We start from the raw sequence: 26752 nt of genomic DNA, 5'->3' as shown, positions 1-26752 counted from the left end.
TTAGATCAAGGCCACCTACACAAATCTAAGACCTAAACTTAACCGGTCATCCAAATCTCGTGCCACCGTGAGCGCTTCTCGATCGTCGGGAGGCTGGGGGATATTTAGTTTTGTCTTTGCATAAGGATAAATTGTTATTTTTAGGTTGAGATTTTGTCTAGAGTTGCAAGTGATTAATTTTGGAAAGTGAATTATCAAATTCATATGAGTGCAAAACTTGGAGATGGTTTTCACTTTTATTCCTAAATTTTATGGCCATATATATAAAATTTTATGTTTCTTCAATGAATTATTGACACGCCTTAGTTGTTTTGGCTTATTTGAGAGATTATACCAGAGTCATGCATAAATTTGTTTTTGGATTATTTTTACTTTCTATTTTTTTCAAATCACGTGGCACAAACGCCGTGACTTTGTTTGATTTCAAGCATCCCAAACTTTCAAAGCATCTAAATGTTGACACGTAGTTAGATTCACATGAACCTATTTTGATAAACTTAAATAATATTTTTAAATTCTCCCAAAAGAGTAAGAATACTTACATCTTAATTTTTAAAAGTCCAAACATAATAACCTCCAAAGTTTAGAAATAAAGATAATGATTAATACTATGAAAAGCCCCAAATTGATATATCTGTGATAAATTTATCCCAAATTAATTTTTTGACCACTAAAATATCTAAATTGATATATTTTTGACAAATTTACCCTCCGTAGTTTTCATTAAATTAAATTAATACCACAAACTGGTACATTTATAATAAACGGAGAGTAAAATCTCAAATTAGTACACTCGTCAACTACTAAGTATCATCCATTTCAGCAATTTAATAATAATTTATTATAAATATACTAATTTAAAATTTTGATAATTAAAAAATTAATTTGATAATTTTCGTGATATTAACCGAAAACATGAACCCTCTCTAGACTAAGCGATATCTTTAATTCGTCCGTTCCCGTCCTCCCTCGATTTCTCCCCCAAAGCCCAAAAGTCAAATCTACGAGGTTGTCCAAGTCTTAAACCCTCCGCATCTCTCTCTCTCTGCAGCAAGGCACGGCGACTCTGGGGGTGGACGCCGGCGGAGCAAAGCGGCGACCAGGGGAGCAGCTGCAAGACGACGTCCACGATCTCCAACCTCTGTATGGTATCCGCATATTTAGCCGGAGGGTTGTTTTGTTTCGGATTTTTTTCTTTTTTTGTTTTTGTTGCAATTTCTGCTGCGGATTTGCTTGGGTTGTGGGTGTTTCGCGAAAGCTTTATTGGAGGTTTTAAGTTTTAACGATCGTTAGATCTCAGATTCAGTCATTACAGTTCGCCATCTTGCCATGCACTCGGTTGGGCGTTTTAGTTTTCCCTCTGGAATTTCTTTTGTCATCCCAATATTTCCATCAAAGAGTAGGGATTTGGTTATACTGGTTTAAGGGTACATGATGAATGTTAGTTGATGGTTTCTTCGGGTCTGAAAAAAATGTCGTGCTCGATTGTTCGATGAAACGCGAATTGAAGGCTAGAAGTTGGTGTAATTCTGCTGATCATTCTCTTAACGCAATGTTGACAGATCCCTAGTCTTTAGCTGATGTTTTTGGACCCTTTTAGCGGGAGATAAGTGAACAGGAGCTATAATTTGGTTGTGCGTCTTGTTTAATTTTGCAGAATTACTTGAAAGATGCCTCTGCAAAGGATCGAAAGTGGACACAAAGACACGGTCCATGATCTGGCGATGGATTACTATGGTAAGAGACTGGCCACGGCGTCGTCGGACCACACTATTAACATTGTTGGAGTCAGCAACTCGGGATCTCAGCATCTTGCCACCCTGACCGGCCATCGAGGACCCGTTTGGCAGATATCTTGGGCTCATCCGAAGTTCGGGTCTTTGCTTGCTTCGTGCTCGTATGATGGACGGGTCATCGTATGGAGAGAAGGTAATCCGAATGAGTGGACCCAGGTGCACGTATTTGAAGAGCACATATCATCGGTCAATTCCGTCGCTTGGGCTCCTCATGAGCTTGGCCTTTGTCTGGCTTGTGGTTCGTCCGATGGGAATATTTCGGTGTTCACTGCTAGACAGGATGGCGGTTGGGATACTTCAAGGATTGACCAGGCTCATCCGGTCGGGGTCACCTCCGTGTCGTGGGCTCCATCGACTGCCCCTGGTGCACTTGTTGGATCTGGCATGATGGAACCTGTTCAGAAGCTGTGCTCGGGTGGTTGTGATAACACCGTGAAGGTGTGGAAGCTCTACAATGGGGTCTGGAAGTTGGACTGTTTTCCGGCGCTTCAGATGCACACTGACTGGGTGAGGGACGTTGCCTGGGCACCCAACTTGGGCCTTCCGAAATCAACTATTGCGAGTGCGTCGCAGGACGGGAGGGTCATCATATGGACCGTGGCCAAGGAAGGGGATCAATGGCAGGGCAAGGTTTTGTACGATTTTAGGACCCCGGTTTGGAGGGTCTCGTGGTCCCTGACCGGTAACATTTTGGCGGTGGCAGATGGGAATAACAATGTCACTCTGTGGAACGAAGCTGTCGATGGCGAGTGGATCCAGGTTTCAATGGTCGAGCCGTAGGATTCAGTTTGTGGGTATCCTGTTGAACTACTTTAGCTGTGCAATGTGCATAAAGAGCAATTTGCCGACACCGTCTAACCCGCAAATCTGCTTGGGTTTACTTCATAGATGAATTTTATGTTCTTTTGGGCCAAATTGAGATGCTTTAAACTGTTTTTGCCATGCGGCTGAATGTCATTGTGAATGAAGTTTGAATGATAAATGGCGCCAGACTATACTACTCACTGTGTTTTGTCAGCCATGTTTTGAGCAATGCTGTGACCAACTTCGCTAAGACAATTGCTCTCAATGTCTTGTGGATTTGCATTGGCTGTTTACCATTGAAACTTGTATGGCCTACTGCAGATGAACTTCTTAATATGGCCTAGAAGGGTGACCGTTTGGAGATACGTGTGTTCTGAATGGAGATGGTAAGCGGATGGCTCGACTCGGATGTGGATTTGGGTCATATTTGGGTTAGACCAAATTGACCTAATTTAACAGGGGATGGGCACTAGGGGCGGGGCCGGGCCGGGCCAGCGGGGTGTGGCGGGGTTAGGGATCACGTCCCGTCCCCATGCCGCACGGGGCGGGGCATTTGGCATATTGCCCCAAAGGGCCCTGCCCTGCGTAACTGTAGTTGAAAATTTTCAGCAATATTCTCTTATAAGAAATTGGTGAATATATCCCTATGCTGACGTATATTTAAGCAATAAATTACAAAAAAAAGACTTGCAAATGTCTAAATTTAATATTGACCACTCGCGACGTAGAAAAAATGAAAGATTGTTTTATTTGGCCTGCCAATTTTTAGTAGTAGTATAAATACAGTTAAAAATTATGTTAGAGATATATCAATTTAACTGTGGTAGTTTATTTTATCGTTATATGTCGTAAAGTTAAACGGAAATTTATTTTGCATAATATAATTAAGTATACTTTATTATGAAAAGTTGTGACTTTAAATGGATTATTTTTTGATACCGTTAGTTCTATTGATAATCTCTATTTGAAAATTATTTTTTGAATTACCATCTCTATTATTTAACTGAATATACAAAATATTTATGATAATCTATTGGATATATTATCTGTAGTTATCGTCTATATTTTTCCATGACCGATTGCATCCTGAGGACGAAATGGTGAATTGAGGTAGAGAAGACTGAGATTAACTAAATATGCAGAGAATATATATTTTTGGAAAATATATAATTGGGGCGGGGCGGGCCATTCGTCTTCTTTGGGTCGGCCTCTTGCCTATCGCTATGTTTAATCCATATTGAACCATAATTCTTTTGTGAATTTTGAGCCCCCGGTGCATTTGTTAAACACACTCTAAGGAAGATCTATAATTTTTAATGTAATATTTCTCTTGTGATGTGTGTGATCAATATATTGAAAATCAAAATATTTTTTCTTATTTAATATGCTTAACAAGTGTCCATGAGCAATCGTTAACAAGATGCTTCACATATGATATACCATAATCGATCTATACCAACGTGACAATAATAAAATCTACCCAAATAACCCACATTTTATGTACATTCATTAAACCATTGCCACTGCCACTGCCACTCTATCCCTATTGCCGCTGTGACGCCCCAAACAGTCATGCACGATACGTGTCTTTTCCAATTTTTTTTATTTATAATTATTAAAGCACACGGAAGCATATTAAATCATTCACAAAATTCCATACAAGTTTAATATCATACATATGCATCTTTTTATATACATTATCACAAGTTTTACAATACAACATTCAGACAAAAAAACAAAATACATAATTCCTAGGAAGGGTCAGGATCACCTAACTATAACATTATACTTCTACGCCCAAAGCTTACCTGTACACTGTCGGACCATCAACTAAGGGTCAACAACTTCACCCAATGACGAGCCATCATTGCCAAAACCTGGAGGGCCATTAAAGCCTCTAAATGGTCCAAGCAACTCGCCCTCGATATTAACATACCAAGCGATATGACGATAGAGGATATACTCTGGTAACCCCACATCGAACCATATAACAGAAGCACACTTAGTATAAACTACTGGTGCTCCAAGTATATTATATCTTCATAACTATAATCGAAAAACATGGGAGCTCCAAAACGCGGTGGTGGTGAGGAATTCATCCTACATATCTGAAAAATAAGAAGTGAGCCAAGGTTTAGTAATTGAAATCTCTAAATCTAACGAAAAGACTCACTCACTACTCAACCTAATATCAACAATAATTGTGAGTTCAAGGTAGTACAAAATACATGAATAAAGGTACTACCCTTCCAATCATGACATGTTAATGAAACAACAATAATATTGCATAAAATCAATTACTCATGTGTAATCGGATGGCATATTATATATCACAAATATCACATACATCTCATCGATTTTCACATATGTGTTCATATTCGTCACTGGCCATGACCATCTCGATTTACGAGTCATCTCGATTAATGAGGTATCGTCACCACCAACTCATGGGGGACGACAACATACATACCCATTTGCCACGCCTCTAAGCCTATCCATCCCGAGTATCTTCTACATTAGCGAGGATAAATACACTACCGTAGATCCGCATAATGTTGGCAATTTCTTAGCATCATATCATGGCTACACAAGCCATGTCACACCATGACTGCAAAAGTCATGTCATCATATAATTTTATGTTATCTCAACCTTGGAGAGGACCGTCTTGTACGGTATAATATCTGGTTAACTCCAGAATCTCATATACATACTCGTATAAGGGAATTCGCTAGGTGGCGAATAGGCTATGGCAAAGGTCATAATCATGTAGCATTAAAGATATACACAATTAATCATATCACTATAAAATGCCACATATTTTCATAATTACGAATGCAAACAACTACACGTTAATATTTTGGCAATTCACATAATGTATAAGCCAATTGATTAATTATGCACCTTTCAACATAAAAACTTTCTTTTTCTTTTTACCAAGCCAATATCATTTAGAAGAGAACTTTTACGAGTTCTATAACATTAAGCACCGCTACTTCATAATTGAGTAACTCATCTAATTTTCATTTTTTTTAAAACGACCTTTGATTAAGTTCACTTTTACCACATATATTAGAGATTATTTCTACAATTCCAAATTCTTAGAATTAGAATATTTTCCTAGTAAAATTTTTGTAATTTTAACCCTAACTAATGATTTTCAAGCAACCAAGCTGTAATAATTAAATTAAAAACTAAAGGATATTATTTTTGTTCTTTAAAACACACAAACATTTTATTTACACTATAGACACCACATATTTTACAAAATTTTCAAAACTGCCCACTTATAATTAATTATTACAAATTGCTCCAATTTTACATAACTAGACATATGTCCTAATTAAGCAATTATTTCTAAAAAAATAACTTAACCACCTATCAAAATGATGTTCCACATGCGGTGAACAGTCCCCAGAACTTCCAGTTTTTACAGATTCGCCCCTCAACTTGGTGAAATTACAAATTTGCCCCTAAAGCTTATAAACTCTTTTTTTTTTCCGGTTTGATTTCCTTCAAGTAATATTACTTAATAACCCACTAATTAACATTAAAAATCATAAAATAACCCTGCTCACAGCCCCCTTTCATTTCTGTAATTTCCAAATTGCCCCTTACCTTGACATGAAAAATTACCAAAATACCCTTTTTATGCCTAGTTTTACCATTTTCACACTTTTCCTACTCAAAATGCAATAAACCGTTTAGTAATCTCTCAAAGACCACCCAAGCATGTGAAATTTTTTTTACTTCAAGCTCAACAATCACCATAGCTTAACATACAACTATTGAAACTTGCTCACACATAGAGTAAAATCCAAACTAAATAAACAAACAACAATCAACCAAGCTCAAGAGTACTAAAAAAATCATTCTAGCTTAATCCTTAGAGTTTTCACTTACCCAAAGTAAAATCTTCCACAAAGCAAGCCTCTAACCAACTTGAAATCAAAATAGATACTAAAAAAAAATAAACAAGTCCTATTTTTTAGAAAACAACAAAGCTTATTTATTTGGTAAAGAAAAATGAAAGGGAAGTCTATAAATATACCTTGTCAAGAAACTAGAATGAAAGTGAGCTTGAACTTTGATTTTTTTTTTGTTGAAATAGAGTGGAAAAAAGAAAAATTTGCAACTTGAAGAAGTGGAAGGAAGCGATGTTCACGCCCAAGAAGAAGAAGAGATGCTTTTAGTCTATTGTCTTCCATAATTTTGCCACAATGAATAGTAGTTTGGGGTCACATTAAATGGCTTGGGTTAAAAATAATAATACCAAAAAACTAGAGTTACATTTAGATAATAAGTTATTAGAGTTAAAAAATGTAATATGTCATGCATGAGGTCATAGACTTAGGTTCAATGCATTTCAATTTAGGCATGTGGCAAAGGCAAGGTGAGAGTTAAGACATTTGTCCATGCTAATATAGTGACAAATGGCATATTTTAATTGAAAAGTTGGAGATATTAGGTTATTTTGGGTAGATTCTATACATTGCGGTAAATAAACAGAGAAATCGGTATTCGTTTGAAATACCGATAAATCAGAAAATTGTTTTGAAACCACTAAAATCATTAATAAAAAGTATAGAACAAAAGTGACACATTAAATCAATAAAATTTTAATGTTTGAAAATCATTCGATATGTATTTTGGAGCGTATCGGTCCCTGTTGATAATCACTAAACTAATTTTATTATCTGAATAACTCTCACTACTTAACCTCTTAAATATCATAAACTACGAAGAAAGTTTCGGATGTCACAGCCGCCGCCGCCGTTGCCTATATTCCATTACCACGTCAATCCTAGTGAAATTTTCGTAAATATTGTGATACGAAAAATTCTATTAATTTATAAATGGAAAAGATTAGCACTAGGATTTGAGGGTGAGCATGGTTCGAGTTGGGCCTGTTCAGTACATAATCCAGGGACCAATTGATTCTTTTTTTTGTTTCATTTTTTTATATTCCTTGAGGGGACAAACACACTCTTTGAAAATTAGATATCCATTGACAATACGACATTGAGCAATCAAATGATAAACACCGGTTCAAATCAAACAGAAATCCATAATAAGGCAATAACAAAAATCTTCACTTACTAAGGCTGTGTTCGTTTGAGGAAAAATATTTTTCCGGAAAACATTTTCCGCGTTTTCCGGTGTTCGGGGGCGGAAATTGTTTTCCGTGGGAAAACATTTTCCTTCCCACCCTCAAATCCTTCATTGTTTTGAGGAAAATGATTTCCTCTTTTCACAAAGAGGAAATCATTTTCCCCCAAAGTGAAGGCAAAATTGCCCATGGGAGGGAAAATGTTTTCCGTGGGAAAGGAAGTTGATCGTCGGTCATTGCCGTTGGCCGCCGGCCTTTCGCCCGCCAAGCCACGCTTGCGCTTCCGCCACCGCCCGGCCGCGGCCGTTGGCCGCCCTGCCTGCCGCCGCCGGCCGCCGCCCACGCCACCAAGTCGCCGCCGCGGCCGCCCGGTCGAACGCCGCCCGGTCGCCGGCCGCCGCAGAACCAGCCGATCGGCCGATCGCCGGCCGCCGCCGCCACGCCGCCGCCGGTCGCTGGTCGCCGACGAAAAATATTTTCCGAAACTTTTTCATATTGGTCGCCGAACACCGGAAAATTATGTTCTGGAAAAACATTTTCCAGAAAAATGACTTCCGGGAAAATATTTTCCAAAAGGAGAATATTTTCCGCCAAACGAACGGAGCCTAAAAGTAACAAACCATAGAAGACGAACATGTAAAATAAAATAGATAATAAAAAGTAGAGAATCGTGAAAGGGAGGAGAAGAGAATCGATCACTGAGTTCAAATGAGTAAAGAGAAGACAAAGAGATTGCCCTAAAAAGATGGAAATGGATGATTTTAGCAATTATATGATATTGAGGTTGAGAGTGAGAGAGGAAAATGGCAGAAGAAGAGGGGGGCACTTGTATTTATATACTTAGGGTTTTGACAAAAACAAAAGGTAACTACAAGCTGGACCAACCCTAAAACCCTAGGACCAATGACCAATCTGCACAATAAAAGTTCTAGCAACCCCAAGACCAAAACAAGAACCAAGGTTGGCCTTGAACCGATGCTCACCCCTTTTGGGATACCCTATGAAACATAGAGATAAATAATCAGATCCTTCATCTCAAGATAAAGTACAATTTTCAGGACGAGTTGAAAGAGCACTGCACGTCTACACTGTAACTGTAATGATGCAGATCGATTCACTAGTGCAGATCATTGAAGCGGTTGATCACTAAAGCCGCTCTCTACCTTTGCACATAGCTCGCTTGATCACGTTTGACCTTCTAGGCCATAAAGTTCATCACAAGCACAACCTCCACGAGATAGGGGAGATGAAGAATGGGTAGGGGTGAGGATCGATCCGGGGTTAACCCTGAACCGACCCTACTCCTACCGGGTTGGGCTAGTCTTGGTCTAGTTCCCAGAGGGAGTGGGCCAATCCCTGGTCTTGGAATCCCTAGAACCGACACTATGTGGGTTGGTCCTTTATCCTACGGCTTTAGGATTAATCCAACCTGGACCGTTTTGCTGGGTTTTATCTTTTGGGGACCCAATTTTTTTGTTTTACATAATAGTCGAATGCCCATTAAATATGATTTCTTGATCCACATTGCCGACTCTAGTTTTATATGCCCATTACAATCGATAAGATAAGAATAAAGAAAAGGGACTACTATCAGCATAAAAACCGACAGACACCATAACCAAGTTCGCCTACATGCAACCCCAAAATTGAGTTTGACCTTCAAACAGAAGAACAGACATTCTTTGTTGAATGAATGAGAAATAGAATGGCATGAGATCTTGCTATGCAAATTGCAAACCCAACCTGGTTTTAGCGATGCAACGAGTAATGTAGACTTTGTATCTATTTAAGCTTGTAAAAGTACGTTAGATTCAAGGATGGCCCTTCTCACACATGGTCCAAACGACTTAAAAGAATGTCACGAGTTGAAATCTGAATCAAGGGTTGCCACAGTTGGGAAAATTCAGAAGAAGGGTGCAATTGGAAAAGAAGAAGAAGAAGATAAAATCCTGGAATGTCTGCATTGGGCGGGGCGAGAAAGCTGAAGATGACTGAAAACTGAGGCAACCCATGAGATTCGCACGTGTGAAGTTAGCAACAGCTTTCCTACAATGAAAAAGGCACCTCTAATTTGAGATTTAAATCTCTCTCTCTCTCTCTCTCTCTCTCTCTCTCTCTCTCTCTCTATTGCTTTGCCATTGATGATTATCTTGCTTAGAGCCTTGTATTACTATGAAGACTCTCTAGCTTCTAGGACTTAACCTCAACGTTTCAAGCTCAAAGACTAAGCTACGGGACATTCGACATATCTAAGCTTGCGTTACTCACCTTATTTAGTGAAAAAACCATCTATTTTTCTAGATTGTGTACTATTGGCACCGGGAGTGTTTGATTTTTTGTCTATATCGTAAGCTCAAAATCCAGCTCAATTTAATGTTGAAGCCACTCAAACTCACCTTTTGAATGATATTAGTCGAATTGGAGTGTATATTGCAAATTACTTGACTTGGTTACATCCGTAATCATTTGATCTTTGTCTTATTGGAAGTCATCTCTTGAAATATGACATCCCTTGCAAGCATTTCGAGTGTTTGGACAGTGACATTGTGGAATGGACATTCAACCGTGATCAAGACGGCCTATAAATGACAAACTTTCTTGTTGGTAAGATTCTCAAATCTCGTGATTCTATGAAAGGTTCAATAGTGACCCAATCAAGACTTTGTTTATTTTACGAAAAATAAATAATTTAAAATATATTTTCATAAATATCACTAACAAAAATTAGATGAGCAAAAAATATTTTCATTTTTCATGAAAATATTTAAACATAAATTGTTATCGGTAATGAAAATATTTTTCATTGACTAATTATTTCAAACGATATTAATAATCATTTTTAAAAAATATTTTCTAAATTATTTATTTTTCTTAAAACAAATAGAGTATAATAACTTAGATTGTTATTATCGTGATCATCATCATCATCATCATTTCCATTATTAATATTTTGAGTTTGAGCTTATTAATTGGCCGCTTAATGGAAGCCAACTATAATGGCAGAGAACAATCTTTCACATCATCAAAGAGTCCTTTTCTTTTCAGGCTGGCTTTGCAAGCTGGGGAATCTTTTGTTCTCTATGTCACCCATCCAATCCAAAGTACATAGAATTATTTAACCCTTGGTAGGGACAATGCCAAAAATAAAGTTGCAGAAATTTCGGGGGTAACATGAGTTATGGCACGACTGATTCCCCCACCAAGTGAATCTAGTGACATGTTCACCAATTATCACCAACTAGCTAGACAGATGTTTGGAGCTTTAATTGTTGCATTGACAACTACTTTTTTTGGGGGTGAAAAGGTTAATCTCTAGGTAAAAAATATATGAGGAGATAATCATGATAGTAAGGTGATTGCAATATATAGACAAATAAAGTTAATACTGAAATTGTTTACGGTCCACTTCCATCTTAATATCGATTTCATGATTTCTCATAGTTACTGAGATCACATTATTCTGCTCTAAACAAACACCGATAAAATTTTTACAAGCACTGAATTTTTTTTTCAGACTAAGACCTTTCAGTGGAAGGTTCAAACCTTTCAGTTATGGATGAAACGCTAACTAATGCTATCTTTGTCACATGGGCCGAATGTTATGCATTTTTTATTAGAAAGGAGTCAAGTTTGTCATGATTGTAAAAAGGTGTACAGTTTTTTGGTACGCTTGACAAGCCATGTTAAATTTTTCACAATGGTAAAAGTTTGTGTAATTTTTTTAGGCATTGGCCTAAATAAATATATCTTTGAGTAATTCTTTTATGCATTTTTTTTCCGTTTTAGCAGTGAGGTAGTGTCAAGGCCAATTTTTGCGCAACTCAACTAGTGCATTTCACCGTGCAATCTTAATGAGACGCTTCCTTATATTGTCCTGGTTCATTCAAGATTTTACTTTTAAACTATTCCCATAAAAATTTGAAATCAAGACCACAAAAAGAAAAACAAAGTCGTTTGCCCTCCAAGCCACTACCTTATCGGTAATTCTTCTACTTTCGAAGCTTAAGTCCATTTTAATGCATGATTACACGTTATAAATTATATAATAGGCCTGTAGAAATAAATTAGTAAATAAATTTATAAATAAATGCAATATGGTTACTAACGATGAATAAAACTAGCTATCGAAGACAAGTGCCATTATCTTATCAGGAGACCCACAAGACCATTTGATTGATGCGCCTCACGATACCCAAAAATTGAGAACCCACCATGTACATAACATCATGCATATCCGAATTATGACATCAGCATCTTCTTCCCTAATAACTGGACCCATTTGCCCAGCACCAACCATTTGATTTTATCGTGTTTTTACCATTATCTTCTATGAATCCATTGCCCTAGGATTTAGTCTTGGGGTTAAAAGAATTGGCCTGAGGAGCTTGAGAGACCCTTTTTGTGCTGTCAATTTGCCTGTAGGATCTTGCACTGTTGTTGAAGCTGGAGCTAGATCTTCCATGTCTGCTTCTTCTTCTCGGTTGAGAACACTTGGGAATGAAGACACCAGTCCCTTTGCTTTCCCTCGCGCAAACCTGCTCGTGCAATGACGGAGATGGCGTGGATGATGAGTTGATTTCTAATCTTGAGAAACCCTGAGATATATGGAGAAAATAGTAAATGACAGAGCTCTAAACCGCTCGGAGGAAGTATCTAACAAATTCATGTATTTCACGTAGTATTATCAATCAGAATTGAGATTTTTCAACATTTTCAAATACCATCTTGATTTATTGTGCTACAATTACTTCACTGAAAAATGATAGATTACTTGCATCATCAGCAATACAACTACTACGGCACAAGGTTCCCCAAATTTTTAAGCTTTAGCAACTAAAGGAGAATTTGCAAATTAAGTGGAGCAATGTTCAAGCAAAGTTCACAGATGGGTATTGAAAATGATTGCATAAGAGTTGGTTTAAACATTCTACCAAAAATTGAAAAGAAACTATGCAGCACAAAACCCTTACCAAAAAATTATTTTTAAACCTTACCAAAAAAAAAAAAAACTATGCAGCACAAAACAATTCAGCCGAATCATATGAATCCTCCTTCCATAATAAACTTTGCAAATTTTAGCAGCAAAACTCTTCTGGGAAGGATATAGCGAATCGAACTAACATGAAATCTAAATATGAGAAACGTTCCAAGGTAATACTATGAGCAATGACCCATTGAATTATTCAATGTGATTTGACATAGCTGTTTGAGCTAGGAAGAGGCAGATAACATCAATATAGCAGTGAAGGGAAGTTGAAAAAAGAACCTGGAGAGGAGCAGAATGCTGTTGAGTAACAGACAAGTGTTCATCTTCATCCATGATCAGAAGAGAAATCTGCTTGCTCAAGTCTGCAAAATACACATCATCTTCTACATCCAGAGTTGCTACTTCCATTTTTATCTCTCTTCCGAAATCTCTAAGCTTGATGTTGAAGACACACTGGCTCTACTCTCTGGGCTCTATAGCCATCTTCTCTATCTTATGTTTGTCTACGAGGATGAAACCCGAACAAGTGTTGCTAATTTTCAGTCACTTGGCCCTTTCTTCATTCCCTCTCCAGTTGAGTGGGATCTGAAGGGTGTTTTTAAATAGGAAAGGGAAGGAATGGGTGAGGAAGTTGAGTCCATGGGCTTGTGGGATGGTGGGTCACGAGTGACAGTTGGGCAATCTGTCCCAAGATTCCCAGCCCCACAAGAATCACTTAGTGAAGTTAATGATATTATCCAATTAGAGTGAAAAGGAGGAAATATGAGAGATTGAGGTGGGAAAAAAACATCCTACTCCCAGATATCTCATCCAAGATAGATTCAAATCTCTAATTCTCATGCTGCCTGGGTCATCCATGAATGGATGAGATGAGAGAGCTAGCATCTCTCTCTCTCTCTCTGAACCGCACACACAAGCATACGTAGACCCCGATGCTCGTGCACACTCGAGGAGTGAGCTTGAGGAAAGCAGTCAAGCAAATAATAATCAAGAGTGCATCCCAACTTATGTGTTAATTATTCATTCCATAGGTGCATTTTGGTAGAATGACAAACGTCATCATGCAAAGGTTTTCAAAGAGAATATCAATTAGTCCCATCGCGGTTCAATGATATTAGGACATTGCCAAGGGCAAGGTTGCCATGATTCAATCCACTCGATAGACTGTGATGTCTAATGCTTAGGTCGAATCTGATGTAAAGGAGTATTAATATGTCTTCAAGGCATATATTGACTCTCTTTGAAGTCACTATAGCTTTAAATATAGTCATAAGGTTTCATTGGATAGAGTTGCCATGGCATATCAAATAAGGTAGTCATATATAACATTATCCCTTCTATATAATGCATTAAATATTCTCTTCATTCATTTTTTATATAGATTTTCAATTAAAGTACCAGAAGGAAGTACTTGCTCATGATTCATAGTCCACATACATACTTGGCTGAAAGAGCTAGTGTCCCACCCATAATTGGCTGAAAAGAGCTAGTGTCCCAGGGCTCCTTATCTCACGCACCGTGCCGGGTGGCTATTCTAGTGGTTCTCGTACAATATATATATTCAGGGTCTATAAGCATTTGAAAAGTCAGTCAAAACTCATCTGCTGGACAGTGGATCCTTTGCTAGCCTCACTTGGATGTGGGTCCATTTATTTATTCATTTATTTATCGGTGACAATTACCAAATCCTGATTGAGATAACATAGAGCCCACCAAGAGTTTTTTTTTTTTGAACTATTTTTCATTGATATCTAGTAGAACCATAACCCCTTTTGGGAGTCTCAAAACAGAGCAAGTCTCTAAGGGCTTGCGGAGGACAAATCAGCCAGTTGTCAGTGAGTGTTTTGTTCCGGTGGGACTTTGCTACCCAGTCCGCAACACTATTTGAGTTTCTATTACAGTATTGCAGGTCTAACTTTGAAAATAAAGTCAGCAGTTCCCGTGCTTCAGCAATAATTGCCCTCTGTTCCCACGGCAAAGCTTGTGTAGTCTTCAATGCGTTGACCAGATTTAGACAATCTGACTGGACAGTCAATCTTTCATCTGCGCGTGAGGAGAGAAATATGAGGGTTTCCACCATTGCTAGGCATTCGGCTTGCTCGGCTGAGGAGGTAGGGACATCCTTTGCAAATCCGTTGACCAGAGTTCCATCTGCGTCGCGGCAGACACAGGCGATTGAACCTTCGAGTGATCCAGGTTGGTGAGCTGCATCTATATTGATTTTCATTTCGCCCCTTGCTGGAGGTATCCAGGCTTCGTCGTCTTCGCTGATCTGGACTGGGCTTTCGTTGGCGAGATTATTCCACCTGCAGAAACTCCTGAGCAAATTATGTCCTCTTTCAACCAGCAGTTCTGGGTCTGGGAGGTGTCTTTTGAAGACAAAGCTGTTTCTAGCTTTCCAGATTTCCCAGAGGACTACCAAGATTAATTCTACACTAGGTGAGCTGTTGCTTCTGTGGGTATGGTGTCTCAGCCATTCATCTATTCTTGTTATTTGGAATTTAGAGTTGTGGATGTTCAGTACCGGTGCCTTCCAGACTTCTCGCGCCCATTTACAGAGCAGAAGTAGGTGTTCCGGGGTCTCCACATGCACTCGGCAGATTGGGCATAGAGGGTCAGGTACCATTTTCCTTTTGTATAGATTCTCCTTAGTCAGGAGAGCATTTTGACAAGCAGACCAGATGAAGTGTCTGATTTTGAGCCCACCAAGAGTTTGAAGGGCCAGAAAACATTGGAATTCAGAAATTCTATTAGAATTTCAACACACTTCCGCCTCGTATTTGGTATCGGAGCCATCATCAATTGGTATTATAATTAAATCTATTTTGCATCAATTAGTATCAAAGCTAGATCTATACTCCACATGGATTGCACAATCAATTGTGCTTGTGGAAAGCTTTTTGGCAACTATAGTTAAACCTAATAATATAGCTATCAAAGGATTAAAACCCATTGGAGCTAGTGGACTTGTGGCCCCTAGGAGAGGTTTGCAAGGTCACGGGTGCATGTACTTATCCTTTAAACGTTAAATCACCAACCTGTACTTCAAGCTTTGTTAAGCCCCAGATGACCCACAGCTTGCTGCAGAATGTGCCGTCCCAATTGCAAGAGGAAAAATTAAACGCGGAAAAGCATCTTGATCTTGACCCACGAAGATATGTATGTTTATCATTTCAAATTTGTTCTCACAATCCGTATTGCGATAAGTCTGAGACTATTGTCGGTAGTCACTCACATTCCTTTGTTGTTGGGGCCGCATCTTTAGATTCACAGAGATTTTTTTTTTGGCCAATTTAGATCCACAGAAATCTTTGTAAATAGATTCCGAGTTGCATCTTCCATCATAACCTTATCTACTTAATTATCAGATTCTCATTTTCTTTACAAATTGCCCTTTCAACTGTCCTTACTCGACCTACCTAAAACGGCTACAATACTAAAATACCCCCTTCCCCCCCATCTCTCTCTCTCTCTCTCTCTCTCTCTACGCACTTAGCCCATCACTTTGAGATTGATGCAACCGTCCCCATCTTCACCCCATTGAAAACCTCGCTATAATGTTTTGAATATGACAAAATGATCAAAGGCTACTAATGCATATATTATTTATGTAGAACTTGTTGATAGATGCACAAATAATAGACAGATCATGTCGCAAATGGTGTCTGAAAGTTGAATGGACTGGACTAGAAGGTGAACAAGTCATAAAACATAGAGTTCGTGAGGACTTGGACGGACCAAGGAAAAGAGAACAGTTGAGTAAAATCTGGATTGTCAATATATCTAGAAGGACCAGAGGTAGTTAGTGAACAATCATATTTCAGTGAGAAGCGTGAAAAAATTGGAAGGACCGCTAGTAGAAGCCCGTTATCGATGAAATGGAAGACGTGTGACATGCTTCTACTACCTAGATAAAAAGACCTGGATCTCTTTTGAATTGATTTAAAATTCAAATTAGAGGTTGTAACCAGTTTTAAGGTCTGGAGTCCACAGAAAGTAGATCAGAGAAAAATCAAAGCTGTATTTCCCCTTCTATGTACGCATTCAAAGAGGTAGACTCTAAACAAAAGTAGATGTGACATCCTGAAAATTAGTCAATTTGGGATTTGTAAAATACTGAGTTTTATAAATGTACTCGCAGTTAATTCTCGCCCGGAACTGATCATTCCCGGGATACTAACCATTTGGGAAAGGCTAATCAGGGAATTAAATTCGTACAACTAAGAGAAAATTCGATCGTGAATTGACTTTCGACCATAAAATCGCCGAGGTGAAATTTTGAGCCACTATCGGCCGATCCAAGGATAGTCAGGGATCAGTTCGCCACTGTCATAGTAGTGGATCGCGGGTGATACCAACGGACCACGAAATGAATTGACGAATGATCCTGAACCTATACCGAACGATCGTACCTCTTGGATCTAGTGATCGATCCTCGCGATTTAAATGACAACCGAAGTCGTCACGATCCGAATAAATTTGCACGTGACTCGATTTATTATCAGTCACGGGTCGAATATGCGAATTTCCCCAAACAGCCACTCGTTAGTTTGAGAAGCGTTCGAGTTGCGTTGAATAAAATTTAATTATTTAATTTAGCCCAAATCGGACACCGGAAAATTAGGAAGTCACAACGGGGCGTTAGGACGACGTTGCAGCTTGAACGTGAATATTTGGAATGTCCCGAATCCTTCAGAAAAATTCAATTTCGGCAAGAAAATGGAAAAGTGACCATTTTGCCCCGGGGAATTTGTGAAGGACATGTTTTATGAGGGAGGGGTATTTTGGTAATTTTGCCCTAGTTTTGGAAAATGATAATTTTACCCTTGGACTTTTTGAGAAATTCCCAAATTGCCCTTGGATATTTTGGGTAAGATTCAATCTCGGCCGTCGGTTTCAAGATAAGATCGAATCTGGACTGTCGGTTTGGTTTGTGAGTAAAGGGCAAGATCGTCATTTTGGCTATTGAATTATTGGTTTGATTATTAAAGGCCCCAAGACCCATTCTCTCTCCTCTCTCTCTCCTTCCATTCGGCACACCCCCTCACCAAACCCACCCTCTCCGGCCATCTCTCTCCCTCCCGCCGTGCCGCGCCGCCGCGCCACGCCGCGCCGTCCGCTGCGCCACGCTGCCGTCCGTACGCCGGCCGCCGTACCACCGCCACCACCCCCTCATCGCCGTCCCTCTCCTTCTCTCTCTCTCCCGCCCGTGAGGCCATGGGTCTCGGTTGAGCAAGCCGCGCCGCCGTCGCACGCCGTACCATCGTTCGCCGCCAAGCCGTACCATCGTTCGCCGCAATCCCCGTCAACCGCCGCCGCTTTTCGCTCTAGCCGAGATAGTCTAGGGCTCGGTAAGTCATATCCTAAACCTTAGCTAGGACGTCGGGTATCGACGGATAATTTTTGGGTGAAATCGGGTTTGTTTAGGCGCGGAATTGTATGATTTAAGGGCGGAATTATTTAGCGGGCCTTAGGAATTAAATTGGAAGATTTTGGTGGAAATTTTGAGCTCAATAGTGGGCTGTAGTTGGCTGATTTAGGTGCTGTGATGTTCGGTTCGGGGCGCAAATTGGATATTTAGAACCGACGGTTAATGGTTTAAAAATGTCGTGAAGAGCCGGAACTGATTTGGCGCGGTTTGGGTATAGAAAAATGCCAATTTGTGTGTTGGTTATGTATTTATACTGTGATTGAACCGTGGTGGTAGAATTGGGTGCGTGGTTGTATAATTAATTGATTGAAATATGCCTATTGAGTGCACGCTTGGGCCAGACTAAATTAATTGTTTAATTGGCCATGTCAAATGCTTAACGAGCATGAATTGTGTGTGAATTGATGCGTGCACGGACCACGTGTGCTTGGCCGACTGAGTGAGAAGTAACTGTTGAGCATGTGCACGAGCAAGAGAGTGAATGTGGTGTGGCATGTGCGATCGTGAAAATTTTGCCGTCCTGAGGCGTGTACTTCAACGCGGGACGATGCCCGGTATTACCGGAAGACTGCCAACCTGAGGCGTGCACTTCAACGCGGGTTGTGCAGTAGGTGGCAGATGTTGAGCCTGAGGCGTGTACTGTAACGCGGGCGAGAAACATGGCCTGAGGCGTGTACTGTAACGCTGGCCCTGGAGTGTTGTGATAAGTTGGTCGCAATGGACCTGAGGTGTGTACCGTAACGCGGGTCACTGGCGAAAGTGGTGGAAAAGATATGTTTAGACCGGATCGAATGCGAAAAATGAGATATGAACGTGCATGTGATTTGCTATGATGTGATTGTGACTAACGTGCAGGTAGCATGCATGATAGGCCCGGGTAAGATCAATTGATGTGCCTGCTATGTGATGATTGGATGTGTGTGATTGTGTTTTGCGTGGTTGTCTGGAGGTACGTGATAGCCTAGGTGGGGTTTAGGGGTGTACTTACTGAGATGTAGTCTCACGGTTGTTTCAACCCAACATTTCAGAACCCCGGCAGGAACAATGAATCCCCCGCCACCACCTGAGCGTTTTGGAGTACCGGTGCACACCGAACTCGAAGTCTTAGAGTTTTCCATGGCTGATAATATGACCTGGATTAAGCATACTACTACAGTTTTTGTAGACGTAGGTGTACCCTTATGGGAAGAGCATAAGTATACCGCCTGGTTCTTCAGGGACGGGGTAGACGAGTTTGGACCCGTCCGCGGTTTTGACGTCCCTTTTGATTTAGTTGGGGACTGGGACCCGACTGCCGTACCCCCTCCCGACGGTGAATTGACTAGTGCGAAAACTAGTTTAGCGCAGTCTGGACTGCATCTTGCGCATGTGGCACAAGGATCGTCAGGGACTGAGCACGAACCCGAGCCCGAAGGATCGCAAGCCGAGTTCGACCCAATGGATATAGATCTAGAGCCAATTCCCGAGGAAGAACCAGAGGAGGTAGAACCTGAGGCGGAACCCGAGGATGAGTCTACTGAGTCCGTAGAGCCTGAGGAGGAACCGGAGTATATACTTCCGTATGAGCAGTGGATGGATCCCAATTTCGTGCCCGAGGACGATTTTCTGGAGGAGCCGGCTGAGGAGGATCAGGACGAAGTTCCAGCTGAGTCGGGTGATATCAACCACCCGATCGAGATTGAGGCAAAGCCAGAGTCCTCGGAGGAGTAGACGGTTCAAGAGAGTTCGGATTCAGAGGACGAGGAGTCAGACTCAGAGTGGACGCCGAGCAAGGGGCGTAGGGGCTAGGTTTAAGGGTTAATAGAAGGTTGTTGAGGGGTATCAATTTTGGCGATAGAATATCCAGGTCATCGATCCTTTTTGAATATCGGTGGTTTTATAGTACGGTGTGCACATGTATATGATGGTTTGTAAATTATGAATATTATATAATTTTTGTAAATGGAAATGAATATGTATATTCTTCCTGTTTTTCCCCAGTTTCAAATTGTCCGGGTGATTTGTGGTTTCCGCTGTTGAATTAAATATCTGATGATTATGAGTGAGGTCAGCGATACCCTGGGACATCGCATTATTCGACCGAAGAGGGATGTCGTGAACATTTAGCAGTTCGGAGCGTGACTTCTCTGTTTGAATTGGTATCAGAGTAAGGTCAGCTCGATCTAAACTGGTCGAAATTTGGAGTGACAAGGAGCAGAGATTTTGGGGTAGAAAATCAGGGAGATTTTAGTGAGCCATGGGGCAGAATAAGCTGTACGTGCCTCCAGATTGTTTGTTGTGATTGATTGAGTGAGTTGTTTGTTGCGATGACTGAATGCAGGTGCGTCTGGACCCAACGTAAGTGTTCAGACCCTGTTGATTGTGGCTTTGTGTTGTAGTGATGGATTGCTTGCTGAGTGAATTAATGCGTTAATTCACTACCTAAGACTAGATTGATCTAGTTGACTTAGGTTACTAATTCTTGAGTGGAATTACAGCAGGTAGGAGAGTGGTAGAATTGTGAAGATGAGCAGTGAAGGAAGAGGTTTAGGAAGAGTTCCAAGAAGGGGTGCAGGAAGAGGAACAAGAGGTGGAGGTTGTGCTCGAGCTAGAGCTGTAGAGGACCTCAGAATGGGTGTTAGAGCGATAGATAATCCTGGAGTTGGTGCTGAAGCTACAGTGGACCCTAGAGTTGATGCTAGACCTGCTGAGGACCCTAGAATGGAAGCAGTTATGAGGACTCTAGAACAGATTGGAAATCTGATAGGACAGCAGACTCAGAAACGAGCTGCTACAATTGCCCAAGCTGCCGAGGCCGCTGTGGCCGCCACTGCTAATAATAATAATGAGAACCAAGGGCAGGGGCAAATGAATGTGAATATGCCAATGCACTAACTGGTAGAGCAGTTTATGAAGTTAAAACCGCCTAAGTTTTCTAGGAAAGGTGACCCTGAGGCCGCACCTCGATGGGTAAAAGAACTTAAGAAAGCCTTTGAGGTGCTAGAGTGTACCGATAATGAGAAAGTAACTCTGGCGGTATACCAGTTGTAGGATAACGCGAATGATTGGTGGAAGGCCACCAGGGATAGAATATTTCTGGAAGGTACTGCCCGAACTTGGGCTACTTTTACTGAAAATTTTTATTAGAAGTATTTCTCGGCCAGTGCTAGAGAAAGAAAACTAGCTGAGTTTATGAGACTCCGCCAAGGCCAGATGATGGTAGATCAATATGAGGCGGAATTTGCGAGACTGTCTAAGTTTGCGCCGAGAATGGTGGAACATCCCGAGGACAAGGCGCGAAGGTTTCGGGATGGATTGAAAGCTAACATTCGCAGCCAGTTATTACTGGTAAATCTGAGAACGTATGAGGAGATATTTGATAGGGCCCAAGTTCTAAAGCGAGATCAAGTGGGTAGGACCGCAGCTTCTGGGTCGAGGTTTACCCCAGGTAGGGATAATCGTAATCTCGGGAAGAGGCCGATGACGGATAATAGACGTTTTATTCCTCCTATTAGAAGGAACATTGAGAAGCCGACTCGAAATCAGAATGGTCCATGTAGGATATGTGGAGGACGGCATGGAAATGGACCTTGTCCAACCAGGGGTGGAGCATGTTATGGGTGTGGTGGATTTGATCACCACATAAGAACTTGCCCTAATCCCAGGCAGAATAGATCGCCTGCGTTGCCGCCACCTCGGAACGGGAATCAGACTGGAGCGGCCCAGACAACAAACCAGAATACGCCTCAAGCGTAAGGACGTGTATATACTATGGCCAGAAGAGAGGCTGAGAACGCGCCAGGGGTTGTCACAGGTACGATTTCTCTGTGCAACCATGCTGCGTATGCTTTATTTGACCCTGGGGCGTCACATTCTTTCATATCTAAACAGTTTGCTGAATTGATTGGAATAGAACCGCAGTTGCTTGATGTTGTATTATGTGTGATGACTCCCTTGAATGATAAGATGTTAGTATCAATGGGGTGTCCAGACTGTAAGATTGTGATTGGGGAAAGGGAGGAAAAGATTAATTTAGCGGTTCTAGACATATACGATTTCGATGTGATAGTAGGAATGGACTGGCTGTCTAAGCAGAGGACCGTGATGGATTGCAATAGTAGGGTGATCCAATTTAATCCTGTTGGACGTCCGGAATTCATATTTGTAGGAAGTCGAGGAGGACCTCGATTCCATGGATTTCGTCGTTAGAAATGACGAGGCTGTTGAGTGAAGGGTGTCAAGGAAGTCTAGCGGCTGTAGTTGATTCGACGGCTGAGGAGTCGAGGCTTGAGGACATAGCTGTAGTGTGCGAGTATCCCGATGTGTTTCCTCAGGAATTGCCGGGACTGCCACCAGAAAGAGAAGTAGAATTTGTGATAGAGTTGGCACCTGGAACTGAGCCAATCTCGAAGGCACCCTATAGGATGTCGCTGTCGGAATTAAAAGAATTAAAGGTGCAGATGCAAGAGTTGTTAGACAAGGGATTTATTCGTCTGAGTGCGTCCCCGTGGGGAGCGCCGGTTTTGTTTGTGAGGAAGAAAGATGGGTCGTTGAGATTGTGTATTGACTATCGACAATTGAATCAGGTGATGATTAAAAATAAATATCCCTTGCCAAGGATTGATGATTTATTTGATCAGTTACAAGGGGCTTCGGTGTTCTCTAAAATTGATTTGAGAACGGGATATCATCAGTTGAGGATTAGAAAGGAAGATATACCGAAGACGGCATTTAGGACGAGATATGGGCATTATGAATTTACGGTAATGCCGTTTAGATTGACGAACACCCCGGCTTCCTTTATGGATCTGATGAATCGGGCGTTTAAGGAATTTTTAGATCAGTTCGTGATTGTTTTTATTGATGACATATTGGTGTACTCAAAGAGCCTAGAGGAGCATGGATTTCATTTGAGTAAGGTGTTGCAGACGTTAAGAGAACACGCACTGTATGCTAAGTTTAGCAAGTGTGAATTCTGGCTCAATCGAGTAGCATTTCTCGGGCATGTGATCTCCGGAGAAGGAATATCAGTAGATCCGTCAAAGATTGAGGCAGTAATGAAGTGACCAAGACCAACGACGGTAATAGAGGTTCGAAGTTTTCTGGGTTTAGCGGGATATTATCGTCGTTTCGTGGAAGGATTTTCGGCAATAGCAACGCCGTTGACCCATTTGTTGAAAAAGGAAACGAAATTTGAATGGACTGATAAATGTGAAAGGAGTTTTCAGGAGTTAAAACATAGATTGACAACGGCACCGGTGTTGACCATCCTATCAGGACCCGGAGGGTACGAGATTTATAGCGATGCATCGTTGAAAGGATTGGGATGTGTACTCATGCAACATGAACAGGTAGTGGCCTATGCGTCAAGACAATTAAGGCCGCATGAGTTGAATTATCCGACGCATGACCTAGAATTAGCTGCAATAGTATTCGCCCTGAAAATTTGGCGACACTATTTATGCGGAGAGAAATTTAAGATCTATACCGACCATCAGAGCCTCAAATATTTATTTTCTCAAAAGGAATTAAATGTGAGGCAGCGTCGGTGGATAGAGTTGCTGAAAGATTACGACTGTGACATTCTATATCATCCTGGGAAGGCTAACCGGGTAGCAGATGCTTTGAGTCGAAAGTCGAGCATCGCTCATTTGATGGTCAAGGAATGGACATTGTTGGAAAAAGTGCGAGACTCGGAGTTTAGATTTGAAGTAAGTCAAGTCTCGAGCTTGCTGGCTACGCTTAGGATTGAACCGGAGATTCGGGCGAAAATTAAGATGTTGCAGTCTACGGATCAGGAAATCCAAAGAATTTTGGAGATGGATGAGACCAAGAGAAAACCGGACTTCCAGATATCCGAAGACGGGATATTGAAATTCCGTGGGCGATTATGCGTACCTGACGATGCAGGACTTAAGGAGGAAATTTTATCAGAAGCGCATCGTAGCAGTTATAGTATTCACCCAGGCAGTACAAAAATGTATCGAAATTTGAAGCAATATTACTGGTGGAACGGTATGAAGACAGATATCGCTAAGCACGTGGCCAAATGTCTGACGTGCTAGCAGGTGAAGGCACAACATTGTAAGCCTGGAGGATTATTGCGACCGTTGGAAATCCCAGAATGGAACTGGGAGCATACAACTATGGATTTCGTGTCGGGATTACCGAGAAGCCAAAGAGGTCATGATACTATTTGGATGATTGTCGACAGATTGACCAAGTCGGCACACTTTTTGGCTATGCGAAAGGATTTCGCATTAGATCAGTATGCAGAGTTGTATGTGCAGCAAATAGTTCATTTGCATGGGGTACCAGTGTCGATAACTTCAGATCGTGATCCTAGGTTTACTGCCAGTTTTTGGAAAAGTCTGCAGACGGCTTTGGGATCCAAGTTACAGTTTAATACAGCCTACCATCCTCAGACAGATGGCCAGTCTGAGAGGACGATTCAAACCCTAGAGGATATGCTTCGGGCTTGTATGTTGGACTTTCAGGGTAAGTGGGAAGAATAATTGCCCTTAGTAGAATTCGCGTATAATAATAGTTTCCAGCAGAGTATTGGAATGGCACCCTTTGAAGCGCTATATGGTCGTGTTTGTATAACGCCCGTATGTTGGGACGAAGTAAGAGAAAGGACTATAACCGGGCCAGAGCTAGTTGAGCAATCGATTGAGGCGGTTAAGATTATACGAGAAAGGCTGAAGACAGCGCAGGGCCGTCAAAAGAATTATGCAGACAGGAGGCGAAGACCTTTGGAGTTTCAAGTAGGGGATCACGTATTCCTTAAGGTATCGCCCTTGAGAGGACTATCTAGGTTCGGTAAGAAAGGCAAGTTGAGTCCGAGGTACGTGGGACCATTTGAAATTTTAGAAAGGATCGGGGATTTGGAGTATCGAATTGCACTTCCGCCGAATTTATCGCAAGTGCATAATGTGTTCCATGTATCGATGTTGAGGAAATATGAACCGGACCCGACTCATGTGCTAAATTATGAGGAGATAGAAATTGATGACAAGGTGTCTTATGTCGACAGACCAGTAAGGATCGAAGATCGGAAAGAACGGGTTCTCAGGAACAAGACGATCCCGATGGTCAAGGTTATTTGGGAGCACCACGGGACAAAAGGCGCGACATGGGAAAGTGAAGAGATAATGCAACGTCAGTACCCCCATTTGTTTGAGTAATAGTGGTGGGAATTGTAAATTTCGAGAACGAAATTTTTGTAAAGGGGGAAGAGTTATGACATCCTGAAAATTAGTCCATTTGAGATTTGTAAAATACTGAGTTTTATAAATGTACTCGCAGTTAATTCTCGCCCGGAACTGATCATTCCCGGGATACTAACCATTTGGGAAAGGCTAATCAGGGAATTAAATTCGTACGACTAAGAGAAAATTCGATCGTGAATTGACTTTCGATCATAAAATCGCCGAGGTGACATTTTGAGCCACTGTCGGCCGATCCAAGGATAGTCAGGAATCAGTTCGCCACTGTCATAGTAGTGGATCGCGGGTGATACCGACGGACCACGAAATGAATTGACGAATGATCCTGAACCTATACCGAACGATCGTACCTCTCGGATCTAGTGATCGATCCTCGCGATTTAAATGACAACCGAAGTCGTCACGATCCGAATAAATTTGCACGTGACTCGATTTATTATCAGTCATGGGTCGAATATGCGAATTTCCCCAAACAGCCACTCGTTAGTTTGAGAAACGTTCGAGTTGCGTTTAATAAAATTTAATTATTTAATTTAGCCCAAATCGGACACTGGAAAATTAGGAAGTCACAACGGGGCATTAGGATGATGTTGCAGCTTGAATGTGAATATTTGGAATGTCCAGAATCCTTTAGAAAAATTCAATTTCGGCAAGAAAATGGAAAAGTGACCACTTTGCCCTTGGGAATTTGTGAAGGGCATGTTTTATGAGGGAGGGGTATTTTGGTAATTTTGCCCTAGTTTTGGAAAATGACAATTTTACCCTTGAACTTTTTGAGAAATTCCCAAATTGTCCTTGGATATTTTGGGTAAGATTCGATCTCGGCCGTCGGTTTCAAGATAAGATCGAATCTGGACCGTCGGTTTGGTTTGTGAGTAAAGGGCAAGATCGTCATTTTGGCTATTGAATTATTGGTTTGATTATTAAAGGCCCCAAGACCCATTCTCTCTCCTCTCTCTCTCCTTCCATTCGGCACACCCCCCTCACCGAACCCACCCTCTCCGGCCATCTCTCTCCCTCCCGCCGTGCCGCGCCGCCGCGCCACGCCGCGCCGTCCGCCGCGCCACGCTGCCGTCCGTACGCCGGCCGCCATACCACCGCCACCACCCCCTCATCGCCGTCCCTCTCCTTCTCTCTCTCTCCCACCCGTGAGGCCATGGGTCTCGATTGAGCAAGCCGCGCCGCCGTCGCATGCCGTACTGTCGCCGCCAAGCCGTACCATCGTTCGCCGCCGTCCCCGCCAACCGCCGCCGCTTTTCGCTCTAGCCGAGATAGTCTATGGCTCGGTAAGTCATATCCTAAACCTTGGCTAGGACGTCGGGTATCGACGGATAATTTTTGGGTGAAATTGGGTTTGTTTAGGCGCGGAATTGTATGATTTAAGGGCGGAATTATTTAGCGGGCCTTAGGAATTAAAT

At 41.4% G+C, this 26752-nt stretch overlaps 2 protein-coding genes across 3 annotated transcripts; one reads left to right on the top strand and one right to left on the bottom strand.

Moving 5' to 3' along the window:
- The first annotated feature begins 1008 nt into the window (after window positions 1-1008).
- On the top strand, window positions 1009-2778 carry LOC115663486 (protein transport protein SEC13 homolog B-like). 2 transcript variants are annotated; one of them, XM_030585485.2, is made up of 2 exons: window positions 1009-1148; window positions 1658-2778. In XM_030585485.2, exon 2 carries the CDS (start codon window positions 1671-1673, stop codon window positions 2574-2576), a length of 906 nt encoding a protein of 301 aa, XP_030441345.1. In that variant the 5' UTR covers window positions 1009-1148; window positions 1658-1670; the 3' UTR covers window positions 2577-2778. The 2 variants fall into 2 exon arrangements, with proteins under 2 accessions (XP_030441345.1, XP_030441346.1); XM_030585486.2 differs by having other exon boundaries at window positions 1025-1143.
- Window positions 2779-11816: 9038 nt separating this feature from the next.
- LOC115663487 (uncharacterized) lies at window positions 11817-13444 on the bottom strand. The gene is made up of 2 exons (XM_056305657.1): window positions 12975-13444; window positions 11817-12303 (listed from the first exon to the last, which is right to left on the bottom strand). Exons 1-2 carry the CDS (start codon window positions 13101-13103, stop codon window positions 12052-12054), a joined length of 381 nt encoding a protein of 126 aa, XP_056161632.1. The 5' UTR covers window positions 13104-13444; the 3' UTR covers window positions 11817-12051.
- Between the last annotated feature and the right edge of the window lie 13308 nt (window positions 13445-26752).

The sequence above is a fragment of the Syzygium oleosum genome, unplaced genomic scaffold (assembly GCF_021117445.2).
Source record: "Syzygium oleosum isolate NSW1041296 unplaced genomic scaffold, Sole_v2.1 Sole_v2.38, whole genome shotgun sequence".
Taxonomy (NCBI): domain Eukaryota; kingdom Viridiplantae; phylum Streptophyta; class Magnoliopsida; order Myrtales; family Myrtaceae; genus Syzygium; species Syzygium oleosum.
This window is presented reverse-complemented; position numbering and strand designations above follow the sequence as displayed.

Excerpts from the sequence above, each read along its gene's own strand:
- LOC115663486 (XM_030585485.2), top strand. The coding sequence starts at position 1,671 with ATGCCTCTGCAAAGGATCGAAAGTGGACACAAAGACACGGTCCATGAT.
- LOC115663487 (XM_056305657.1), bottom strand. The coding sequence starts at position 13,103 with ATGGAAGTAGCAACTCTGGATGTAGAAGATGATGTGTATTTTGCAGAC. Across the intron at positions 12,304-12,974 it reads AGCATTCTGCTCCTCTCCAG|GGTTTCTCAAGATTAGAAAT; the intron begins GTTCTTTTTTCA and ends CATATATCTCAG.